This window comes from Natrix helvetica (assembly GCF_964273705.1).
Source record: "Natrix helvetica genome assembly, chromosome: 1".
NCBI classification, from domain to species: domain Eukaryota; kingdom Metazoa; phylum Chordata; class Lepidosauria; order Squamata; family Natricidae; genus Natrix; species Natrix helvetica.
The window spans coordinates 162,335,167-162,347,523 of NC_138548.1; the positions used below are offsets into that span (position 1 = coordinate 162,335,167).

Consider the following 12,357-nt stretch of genomic DNA (forward strand, 5'->3'; position numbering starts at 1 on the left):
TCAATTTCTAACTGCCTGGTCTAATCCCTGCAGTTTTCTTGGCAAGAATTTTGGGAAATGATTCGCCCTGGCTTTTTCCCTAGAACTGAGCAAGAACGAGTGACCCAAAGGTCACCCAGCTGGCTTTGTGCCCCGGGCATGACTTGAACTCATGGTCTCCTAATTTCAAGCCTGATGCCTTAACCGCCCATCCACACTGGCTTTGTTCCGTATACAGAGTTGTCTATTTATATGCATTCCACTTATTTTTTGGCCAAGCAAGGAATAAAACTAATGGAATATTATTGGCTTTTGCAGCCATAGCTTGTTGGTATCTGCAGAATTATTGTGGGAAAGATTTAATGAGTGGGTTTTTTTTTTTTTGTCCTTGCAAAATTCTGAAGGCTTGGCAGTGCTATACATATTCATTTCCTTCTCCGAGCTTCTGGCCTCCTTTTCTTTCTTATAATCACACGCCTGAGGGCCCAGAATGACTGAGTTCCTGAAACCACTTAATTTGCAAAATTGTCTCACTGCCTTTCTTGATGATCAGGTACCTTATAAAGTATAGCCCTCTTTGACAGACAGAGTGGGGCAGGCAGTGAGAAGCTGAATATTCATAAGAAAAATCACTTAGGAATGTCACTTGGATGACTGCACTCTTTGTAAATACCAAGGCAGGATCCTGGTTTGCTTTAACTTGCAATCAATTTCTTTTAATCACTGTAATATTTCTCATTTGCATTCTTGGCAAAAGGTAAGTTTACATTCCTTGAAACTCTCCCAAAGCAATCAGTGGTTACTTACTTCATCTATTGTCTCAAATATATTTGTGGCAGCCCCTCGACCTGTTGCAAAGGCTTCCAAGCAAGGGGCCGCTTGACCAAGATTTAAGGCACCTACTAGGACGCCGAGAAAAACCTGAGAAGGATAAAGGGTCGGGGGGGGGGGGGAGGGAATTAGTTTCTGCACGCCAGTACTAAATTACAATCAGTAGCTATAGATGCCCCAAAACAGTAGAAGGCAGATAAAATACTTTGTTCTTTTGAGAAATAACATCAAAGATACTCTTCCTCTCTATCAGAAGGCAGGAATAGGAATAGAATTAAAGGGATAGAGTGATTCTTTTACCTTCCAACCTAAGGAAGCTATTTCAATTTTCAAGTCTGGGACTGGACCAGTGGTGGGTTTGTACCGTACTACCGGTTTGCTCATGCGCGTGAGTACTCTCTTACACGGGCAGAGAGGTGAGTAGAGCCTCCCACCACTGCCACTATCGGTTCGGCCAAATCGGGCCGAACCGGGAACAATCCACCTCCGGACTGGAGTGTTAATTCAAAGCCAAGTTTTAGAGGTCTAGAAAATACTTGGTATGTATTAAGAGTATGAATTGTATTATTCTATGTATTAATCTAGAACTAAGGAACGTTCCCGGACAGAATAATTAATCCCTGGACCAACTTGTCTCCAGAAATTGTGGGTGCTCCACAGTGGTGGGTTTCTATTATTTTTACTACCAGTTCGCTCATGGATGCGCGCATGGATGTCCAGGTGGGTGGGCAGAACCTCCCGCCAACACTACTACCATTTTGCCCGATCTGGACCGAACCGGCAGCAACCCATCTCTGGTGCTCCATCACTTGAGGTTTTTAAGAAGAGATTCAACAACCACCTGTCTGAAATGGTATAGGGCAGGGGTGTCAAACTCGCTGTGTCATGTTGTCGTCACATGACAAATTGCGACTTTTCTTCCTTTGCTAAAATGGGGTGAGGATGGGGGCAGTGTGTGATGCATCTGGCACGCGGGTCGCAAGTTTGACACCCCTGGTATATAGGGTCTCCTGCTTGAATAGGGGATTGGACTAGAAGACCTCCAAGGTCCCATCCTATTAAGCTAATTACTGAGTCTGTTGTGTATCGCTACACAACACGGAAGCATTAATCAGCTTAAATTGCAAGGCCTACAGAAATTCAAGCCCATCTTCAGAAAAAGAAAGAAACAGCTCCCCAACTCCAAAAACCAGATGTATTTACAGTAGAAAGGATTAGCAAGCACGGAAGGCTACTGGTCAGCAGGGATGAGAAGAACATATGGCGAAAAGGATATGGATTTGAGCGAGGCTGGGCAAAGTATTTGTTTGAAGTCAACTGGTTCTGTATGAGAGCATCTGAGAATCACTTCTGAAGCAGCTGCATGGACTTTACAAAAGGCACAGCTGCTTTTACAGCTGGAAAAGAGAGGGATCGTTTCTGTCCCCAAAGGGGGCAGCGCTTTTAGTGATTTGCATAGCATTAAAATGGAAAAAGTCTGCCAACAGTGGCATGTTGCGCTGCAACATTTTGCTGCAGGGACTCATCCCTATCGGAACCACATTCGAAGGAGTGAAACTGACTTGGTTTCTTCGGGGCTTAGATCCAACCCATACCGGGTGTCAGCAGAAAGGTTCTGCAATATCTATGCTCTGCAAATTTCACTTCATTTTGGCTTGTCACCAATCCTTTTTGGAAACACTGGACGCTGCGCCAGGAACAAAAGAAATGGGAAAACCCACATGGATGGGTTTCTTCTCGTATTTTTTTTGGGGGGGGGCAAGCAAATGGCTATCTCAGTGATATCTACAGAGGTCTACCATTTTTTTAAAAAAAAAATCAGTTTATAAAATAATGACTCCAGAGTCTAGGGCTGCTGGGTGTTGCCGACTCTCCCCATATCTAAACGACTATGCTCAAAGTAGAGGAAAAGGTGTAGAAAACACTTGCTTGCAAAAGGGTGCCAGCAGAGTATTCCTCTTCTTCAAGGACAAGTTTTGAGCCGTACCAGAAGGCCAGCGCATAGCACAGGAAAATGATGCACCAAATGTAGCCTGTGAAAAATCCCATTATGATTCCCTTTCTGATCCCCCAGTTTTGAGCAAACACCAGATTTTTGTTGTATCTGTAAAAAAGAAAGAAACATCAAAAAGAGGACATTTAAAAAAAAAAAAAAACTACAGATTGATTCAAATGAAGGATCATTTGACAGAGTTCATTGCTGAAAAATAAGTACTGGGATATTTTATAGGAAAACTGCTTGTCACGTGGTGTCATGGCCCATTCTCTGCATTTCCAAGAAAGGCTGGAAAAGAACCTTGAGTGCGGCCTGCAGCCATCTTTTCTTTTGGATCTTTGGCCTGCCACACTTTCTATTATTCTACTATGCATTTTCTATTGTGGGAAAATGGGAGGGGGGATTGTACGGAGTTGGATGCTATGTAGCCATAACAAAATTATTTCTAGAAAGCCAAGGTCATCCTTTGTCTTTTCACCTCTGCACCTGACCGTGCATGGCAGTGGAAGATTGGACCATGGGATGGATCTGTGGGTGTGGGGGAAAGATTTTGAACTTTCAACTAATGGGGAAAACCGGGAAGCTCTCAGATTCAGATTTTCCCAGATGTGCCAACATGGCTCTCTTAATAAATTGGAACTTTGAGCAATACTTTGCCTTGGACTCTGGTCTACTTTTGGATGCTATTTGAAATCTTGACACCTTGCCTAAACTCTGATGATTTGCTGACCAATCAGTGACTAGGTTTGCATATGAGGCAGAGCTGGGTTGCTAAATTTTTTACTACCAGTTCGGGTGTGCTACCTCACACACACAACACTTCTGCGCATGCGCAGAAGAGTCCAGGTGGGTGGGCAGAGCCTCCCACCACCACTACTACCGGTTCAGCTGATCCAGGCCAAACCTCCAGCAACCCACCTCTGATATGAGGCTAAGTCATAATGTGATCTGTTTAATTTTGGTTTAGCATATGCTCAGCCATTGTGGTGACTAGCCTTTGGTTTACCACCTTATTTGTTGCACATATTAATCAAAAACTATGGTCAAATACCCATTGCCTAGCACAGGGGTGGGGAACTATGGCCCTTTTATGACTTATGGACTTCAACTTCCAGCTCAGGAATTTTGGGAGTTGTAGTCCACAAGTCATGAAGGGTCCATAGTTCCCCACCTCTGTCCTAGCACTATCAGCCATTCAAACTAGGCCAGGTAGGAACCAGACACCATAAGGCCTACTTTCTACTAGGCCTACCACTCTACTTTGTTATTATATTATACTAGCTGGATACCCGTGCTTCATGACAAAACCACGTGATTGGGCTATGCAGGAGAAATTGGCTCAGTGGTGGTTGGTGATTGAAACATATAAGAGAACATCGTTCCCGCCACCTTGAGTCCTGAAGCAGGTCATAAGTGGAACGCATAGACATTTTAGTGAGGTACCAACCTTTAGTACTGTAAGGAACCTCAGACCGCTCCTGAGTGAAGGTGTGGAACATCTGCCAGTTTGAACTGAGGTAACGGTATGTGAGGCAATTAGCAGTTGGAACAGAGTTCTTTTCAGGTGGGGAGCAGGAGCATCAGAGCATATTAATATAAGGCAACTGGCAGTTGGAACAGAGTTCTTTTCAGGTGGGGAGGGAGAGTAGAACTCCTTAGCATCAAAGTGTGTTAATTAATGTATAAGAAATTCTAATGATCTGATGGTCATTTTGAAAAATCCTTTCTTAGCAAGCACCTAGAAGCCAAGAGGAACATACGTGCCAAATTTCAAGTTTGTAGGCTTTATGGTTCTGGAGATTTCGTGATGAGTGAATGGTATTTGCCTTTTATATAGAGAGATAACAATAAAGTAAGCCTGGGAGAGATTATCTCTCATTCACACTTATAACAAAGAAAGTCAAGACAGAGGAGAGTTGAGTTTCTCCCACACACTGTCCTGTCTTTCTGAGCTAAGTAGATGTTTCCTTAATGGCTGTTGCATTATTCAAAGCTAACTCCATATTCTTACAAAAGCTTAATGGATGAAGCCATCCACTTTGCAAAATAGCGAATTGAGGGCACCACAGGATTCATGTAGATTAAAGCTGCTTTCTAGGTCCCCACCACACATGTCCAATTCTTGTTTTGAATGAATACTGCAAATGCCACAGCAAGCCATTTTGATCCGTGAGGCAAAGCACAAGATGGCTTTCTGCGGATTCCAGGTGAGCTAAGAAAATTTTGATGCTGGCAACAAAAGAATAATCACCATCCCATCTGATGCTAGTCTAATTAAAGAGAAGGCTGTGTGACAGGTAGCACACATGCTCACCAGAGGTGATATTCAGCAGGTTCTGATCAGTTCTGGAGAACCAGTTGCGGAAATGTTCAGTAGTTCGGAGAACTGGTAAATACCACCTCTGACTGGCCCCGCCCCCATCTATTCTCTTCCTCCTGAGTCCCAGCTAATTGGGAGGAAATGGGGATTTTGCAGTAACCTTCCCCTGGAGTGGGGAGAGGAATGGAGATTTTGCAGTATCCTTCCCCTGCCACGCCCACCAAGCCACGTCCACCAAGTCATGCCACACCCACCAAGCCATGTCCACAGAACCGGTAGTAAAATATTTTGAATCCCACCTATCTAATACTTGGCCAACTCTATAATATTACTGGTACAATCAAAGCAGCTAAATCTGAGGAAGCCTTTCCTTTTCATGCATCTAGCACAAGAAACTAGAATAAAAACACAGTGCCTTCCTAGTAGACACAGCTTTAGTCTATTACTGCTAGAAAGAGCTTCTTTTCAATTGTCACAATAAATATTCATCTTTAGCCCTTAAGCAATTCATGGCTTGTTTCAATTCAGCTGACTTCTTTGGTGCTCAGAAACAAACTTGATATATACTGCAACCAACCTTTCAACTTCTTTTTTCTCTCCTCCAAATGCAGACACAGTTCGGATCGATGAGAGCACTTCATCAGCGATGGCCCCGGCTTTTGCATAAGCCTTTAATTCTAGACCTGTCAACTTTGCCACAGACTTTAACACAACAAAAACAAAAACAAGAAGAATGAATGTGGCACAAAGTCACTTTTTAAAGGTTGGCGTTGTATAGGCCAAAATCTAACTCGGCGTTTTTCAGACTTGGCCAGTTTAAGATGGGTGAACTTTCACTCCCATTCTGAGAGGTTCTAAGTGGCCAGGTTTTACTTTTTAAAAAAACAAACAAACACTGGTCTAACTAAATTACTTAATTAATGAAACCGGACTCATCAGCACCCTATTTTGTGCCTTTGGAGAATCTGCTTGTTAGGAAGTTTTTCTCCAGCCTTCTGGCTTCGTGGAAAACGTCTGCGTAGGTACATCTGAGATAAGTTAAAAGCTTGCCTTTGCAGAGACAAAAAGTCAAGGTGATGACCATGTTGATTAAACAAGAAACACTGACTCAGCATTGACGTATGAAGCAGCAAAGAGTCGTGAGGTGCTTGAAAGGTGACTCCATGCTCTGTAATATAAGCTGTCATACATCAAGAGTTCTCTCCCTTGGTTGCATGAAACAAAAGAAAATGTCGGCATGTATATGCATATGGAAGCCAGTGGTGGTTCAGGCTCTAGATTAGAAACCAGGAGACTGTGAGTTCTAGTCCTGCCCTAGGCCTGAGGTTCACTAAATCAGGGGTCTCCAACCTTGGCAGTGGTGGGTTGCGGATCCCGTTCCAACCGCTACAGTTTGAATGGGCCTGGAAGCATCCACATGGACATGCGCAGCGCATGCATGCATCTTAGCGCCTCCGTGAGCCTCCGCAACATTCCAGGTGCTCAGCAGAGCATTGCGTAGGTGCTGTACGTGTTGTGCATGTGCGCAGAATCCGCGAAGACTTAAAAACCAGTAAGGAAGTTGAGTGGGAGAGTGGGTCCTCTGGAGCACCATACCAGAACGGTATCCGGTGCTCCAGGCAGGTTCCGGTACACCTGTACTGGGGCGTACCGTCTGCAACCCACCACTGAACCTTAGCCACCTTAAGACCTGTGGACTTCAACTCCCAGAATTCCTCAGCCAACTGGCTGAGGAATTCTGGGAGTTGAAGTCCACAGGTCTGAAAGTGGCCAAGGTTGGACACCCCTGCGCTAAATGATTTGGGGTCAGTTCCTCCTTGCTTTCTTCCTTCTCCGGAATAAAGGAATGGCAAAGCAATGGTTCCTTGAGGTGCCCCACCTATCAGTTGTTATAAGGAACAACAAAAATTACTGCTGGGAAATTGTGCCAAAGAAATGGCTGCTAACATTAAAAAAAAAAGCAGTAGTAAATGGTATGATGGAGGGTTACCAAGGCACTTCCTGAAATGGTCCATAACTTGGAAATGTTTCCCCAACTTCCCTTAATTAGGGGAATCTCCCCCCCCACATATCCCCAAATCCCTTTAGGTAAGCTCTTTCAATAGGTTAAGGACATTCTTCCGTACCAGGCCAATTATGCCAGCTCCGATGCCAATTAGAGGACTGACTGCAATAATAACCAAGGTCAGCTTCCAGCCTCTGACAAATCCTAGCAGGAATCCACAAACAAAGGTGGTGAAGCGCTGGATAAAGATTGCGACTTGATCAGCAATAGCATCGTTTATTTTATTAACGTCACTGTGGAGAATAAGAAAAGTTGAAGCAGCAGGTCCATTGGGCCTTCATTGCAATTTCCAACGTGCACGAAATGATCATCGCTCCTTTTTTACACGGGGTGTGTGTGTGTGGACGAGGATGATGTATGGTGGTAATTATTCATTTGATCACTCTTTTATCTGGGGAGTTTGTTTCCTGCATGTAAGATTAACCTTAAACTCGGTGCAGGCAGAAGGGCTTCTATATTTCCAAGTATTTTGCCCTGCTGGAATTTTCTCTGGAAAGATTAATTCTGACAGGATTGGTGGGAGGGAGGTTGGAAGGATCATATTTCTTCTGGCCAATATCTGACGCTCCTCAGATATTTTTGACCATCTAGCAAAACGGATTAGCTCCATGTGATTCAAGCACTTTCTGCCAGATCTAGGGTTGTCTCTATTTTTATTACACACTATCCAATAACCTGGCGTTGCCTGGGTATTTATTTATAGGGGGAAATGTACAGACCAAACGTAATTTCTAATGTTGGATTTTCCCCCTTACCAGAGGGAGCCCCCTTGTGGAATATTGTGAAGCAGTTACCATGGCAACTCCACTGTGCTATACAGTAGAAGCCATTTTACGGCAGTACAGTAGAATCCATTTTAAGGCACAACAGGCTGTATCTTAACAGAACACACACCCCGAGGGGTTTTAGGGGTGTCTTACCCCACACAGTATTTTTTCCAGAGAGTAAGTCACCTGTTTGGTTGAAATTGCTCAAGGCATTCCAGAGTTATGCTGAAACATACACACACACACACACACACACACACACACACACACACACTGACATCTCAATGGTCCTGTGAAATATTGGCAAGAAACAGGGCCTCTCAAGCGGGTGGTAATGGCAGGGCTGGCCCTATCAACATCAACTTTATAAAAGCCATTTGCAGGATTGCATGTATATATACATATATACACATACATATAAAATTGTGGCAGTCCAGTGGACAGATTGGTGCAGTTGAGAATCAAGCTGGTAGAAATAACTTTTTAAAACCTTCCCTGACTTTCCAGAGACTGTTTATTGGCATGTAATCCTGTCAGTGGCTATCTCAAGTTACTCACTCAGAAATCCGTGTATTGAGTTCCCCCACTGATGTACAATCAAACCAGCCTATGTCCATCCTCATGATTTTCCTAAAATATGCTTTTCGGATCTGTTGGGTCTGATGAGCAGCTGATATTACCCACAAACAGATCTAACACATACAAAAAAGAGCGGGATGGGGTGGAGAAACACTATTAGAAGATGGATAACCTTTCCTTGATTACTGAAACACAATGCCAAACTGATTGGGCAGTGAGATAAATGGAAAACAATCATAATCTCAGTATTCTTAGCGCTGATTTTATGCCTTCTGCTACCATTATCTTGCAACCGGTGGTAAGCCAATTTTTGCAGGGATATCATAATGCTCATTAAATGAAGGGTCGTAACGAGGACCAACCCCTTACAATGTTTTTCTTCATTACGTTATTCCTTTTCAATTTGGCTTTTTCCCTTCAACTGCATAGATACATTGCGTTGAAGGATCTTTTTTGGCCTGCAATGGATCCCTGTGTTTTATAAGGAAAAGAATGTCTATTCCAGGGATGTCAAACTCAAGGTTGGCAGCCGTATCTGGACCGCTGGGTGCTTAAATCTGGCTCATGGGGCTGGCCTGGAAATAGCAAAGGACTGGCCTGTGGTGCCTCTGCTAGTGAAATCAGGGCATGGGGGGGCACATGCCCCATTTTCAGCCCAGACAGCCTCCCGCAGCACTCTGCCAGCCAAAATGGGGCATGGGGCCATTTTGTGCTGCAGGATGACATTCAGGCTGAAAACGGGACATGCGGGGGTTGCACACAGCCCCTCGTGCCCCATTTTGACTGGCAGAGTGCTACAGGAGAACTCTGTCTGTATTCCCACCCCACCAGCCGGCGGAGAACTACAATGCTGATCCATGTTGTGGCCCGCCAGCTGCCAGCGGAGCTGGTGACAGACTCAGACAGTGAGGAGGTTGGGCCAGTGGAGTCTGGGGAAGGCTCTGATGAGTGCTCTCCATCGGAGGCAGAGATGGATCCAGGGCATCCGACAATTATCAGCTGCCTTTGGAGTTGAATATCAGTGGGGTAGAAGAACAGCTGGAGCCTGTTCTCAATGTGTGCATGCGTAGAGCTGCCAGGATAAGGGAACAGCTAAGGAACAAGGGCCAACTCGGGAATAAAGGCACAGGTGAACAGTGAATGGCCTGTCCCATAGGGAATCAAGAGAAGCGAAAGGGGAGGAGAGTTTACAGGAGACAATTAGTTCAATTCATTAGGGTGAAGATCTATTCCTGACTTCTTGCAAAGTAATTGCTGCTACAGCATGGTGTTTGGAAGATATTGGCCTGGCAGCTCTCCAAGCCTGATAAAAGTCTGTAGTTGTGAAATCTCATGAAAGACTGTTTGCCGGGACTTTGCTGGAGAGGAATTCCCTTTAATCTAAATAAAAGAGGTTTTATCAGGATGAGGAGTCTGTTTCATGCTCTTGGGAAGCCTAAGTCAGAACAATCCAGCCCACAAAGAAATCCAGTTTGACACCCCTGGTCTATTCAGTCACCTCAGCCCCAAAGCCGATATTAGTTCCAAGGCAGTATAAAAAATTGTCCCTGATCAAGAAGGCATGTAATTCCTATTTCCACAAAGATTTTGAAGAGGCGAATTTAAAAAAAAACAAGTTTTTGCACTCTGCATACCTCCCCAAAATGGCCCAATTTTTTTTCAAAAAAAGGGCATGAATAGCCTTCAGGAGGCTTGTTGAGTGCTCGGGGGGGGGGGAGGCAAAAATGAGCAAAAAGGGCCTGTTTTTTCCCCAAAACAATGGGATTCAAGGCCTTTAGGAGGCTTATGGAGTGCTCCTGGGGGGGCTGGGGGGGGGCAAAATTGAGCAAAAAATGTCCAGTTTTTTGCTCATATCTGCCCTCCCCAACCCTCAGGAACACTCTGAAAACCTCCTAAAAGCTATGCACGGCCATTTTGATGAAGGGGGCAGGGTTTCAGGAGGCAAAAAATGCTGTATTCAGTGTATAAGACGCACCCAGATTTGCAGCCTCTTTTTAGAGGGAAAAGGGTGCATCTTATACTCCGAAAAATATGGTAACTGACTTTTCTTCTGCAGCGGGGTGGGAAATGAAGGACTAGAAGTAAATACTGACTTGGAGGTATCCAAGCACCAGAACAGCAAAGCCTGTTCCTGCATAGGAACTTGCAAAATAGATCATTTGACTTTCAATATCCAGCAACCTATGAAGAAAAGAAGAAAAATTAATCAGGACCGAAACATCTCAAGAGCCAAGCCCCATGAAAACCCAATTTCATTTGAGGTTAAATAAATACAAGCAAAGGATATAATTTTGGAATTCTAAGGATATATTCTAAGGTTTACAAGGGATGCGGTGGCTCAGTGGCTAAGGGGCTGAGCTTGTTGATCAGAAAGGTCAGCAGTTCGGTGGCTCAAATCCCTAGCGCCGTGTAACCGAGTGAGCTTGTCCCAGCTTCTGCTAACCTAGAAGTTCAAAAGCATGTAAAAATGGAAGTAGAAAAATAGGAACCACCTTTGGTGGGAGAGGTAACAGCATTCTGTGCGCCTTTGGCGTTTAGTCATGCTGGCCACATGATCATGGAGACATCTTCAGACAGCACTGGCTCTTTGGCTTTGAAACGGAGATGAGCACCACTCCCTAGAGTCGGGAATTACTAGCACATATGTGCGAGGGGAACCTTCACCTTTACCTTTAAGGTTTATCATTTCAGCGAATCAATTGAAATGTATGGATCAAATTGGCTGAGCGAATAGTGCAGCAACTGGAATTGTCTTACAACCAACTACAGGAGCTGTATTGATTGCTCAAAGATCAGTCATGAATCCACAGAGGGCAGAATAATTCACAGCATGAGCGTAGAATGAAAAAATAAAATGACATTAATAGACAGTTTGTCAAAATGGAGCCATCCATTTTCTGTTTCTGTAACTCCACACCAGCATTAAAGGATGACTTATTTAAAAACAAAAAAAGAGCAAAGCAGGAAAAATAATCAGCATTTTTTTTTAAAAAGTGCTCTAATTTCAAACAGCAACACTGACAAGGATGCTTTTAAATGCCAAATATCCAATAACATGCATTACCTATATGCATTACCATATGCTAGTGATTTCATTGTAAAAGCAGATACTTTCCTAAGGCTACAGAAAATTTATACACTCTTGAATTTCAGACCTTCCTGGGATGATGACAGTAGGAGTCACACTGTTTTAAGCAGTTACAGTTTTAGGAATTAAAACTCTCCTGATTTCCCTAACAAATTAAAAGGCAGTATTTGCATATATTCAATAAGTTGGGGGGGGGGGGGGGTTGTATGCAATTTTTACAATTCCCTTTCCTAGGGGCAGCAAGGAGAGAAGATGCTTCCGAGTAAGTATGGTGACCTGAGAACTTGAAGATCAATATGCAGTCAATTAATTCAAATTCATTTTACATTTTGTTGTAATTAGATTCACATTAAAAATGTGTGATTTGAAAGGGCATGGCTCTGTTCCAAAGACTGACCAACCTGCTTCAAAGATTCCATTCAAAAAAAAAAAGTCAATTAAGTATAATTAAGGAAACATCATACCACCTACAGCTATTTCAATTTTGGTCAGGATAAGATGAACCCACGGGCCATGAAGAAATACAGCTTTGCATCAGAGATGGGTTGCTACTGGTTCGCACCGGTTTGGGCGAACCGGTAGTGGAGATTGCGACTGGGTCGCCGAACCGGTAGGTACGGCAGGCTGGCCATGTCCCCAAACTGTTTCCCCAGTTACCCATGCTGTTGCCGGAATATTTTTTTGTCATTTTCTAATATTCTGCGCATGCACAAAACAATTCAAAGGCAATGC

The 12,357-nt window shown here is 43.9% G+C and overlaps 1 protein-coding gene across 1 annotated transcript in view; it reads right to left on the minus strand.

Annotated features, from left to right (window-relative positions):
• ABCB11 (ATP binding cassette subfamily B member 11) overlaps window positions 1–12,357 on the minus strand; it is a 99,896-nt gene that overhangs the window by 52,675 nt on the left and 34,864 nt on the right. The window contains exons 7-12 of the mRNA XM_081934168.1: window positions 10,631–10,718; window positions 8,517–8,650; window positions 7,253–7,424; window positions 5,704–5,828; window positions 2,740–2,914; window positions 787–900 (exon numbers count right to left, since the gene is read on the minus strand). Of these exons, the coding sequence (XP_081790294.1) occupies window positions 787–900; window positions 2,740–2,914; window positions 5,704–5,828; window positions 7,253–7,424; window positions 8,517–8,650; window positions 10,631–10,718 (808 nt within the window). The remainder of the gene's footprint in view (window positions 1–786; window positions 901–2,739; window positions 2,915–5,703; window positions 5,829–7,252; window positions 7,425–8,516; window positions 8,651–10,630; window positions 10,719–12,357) is intronic.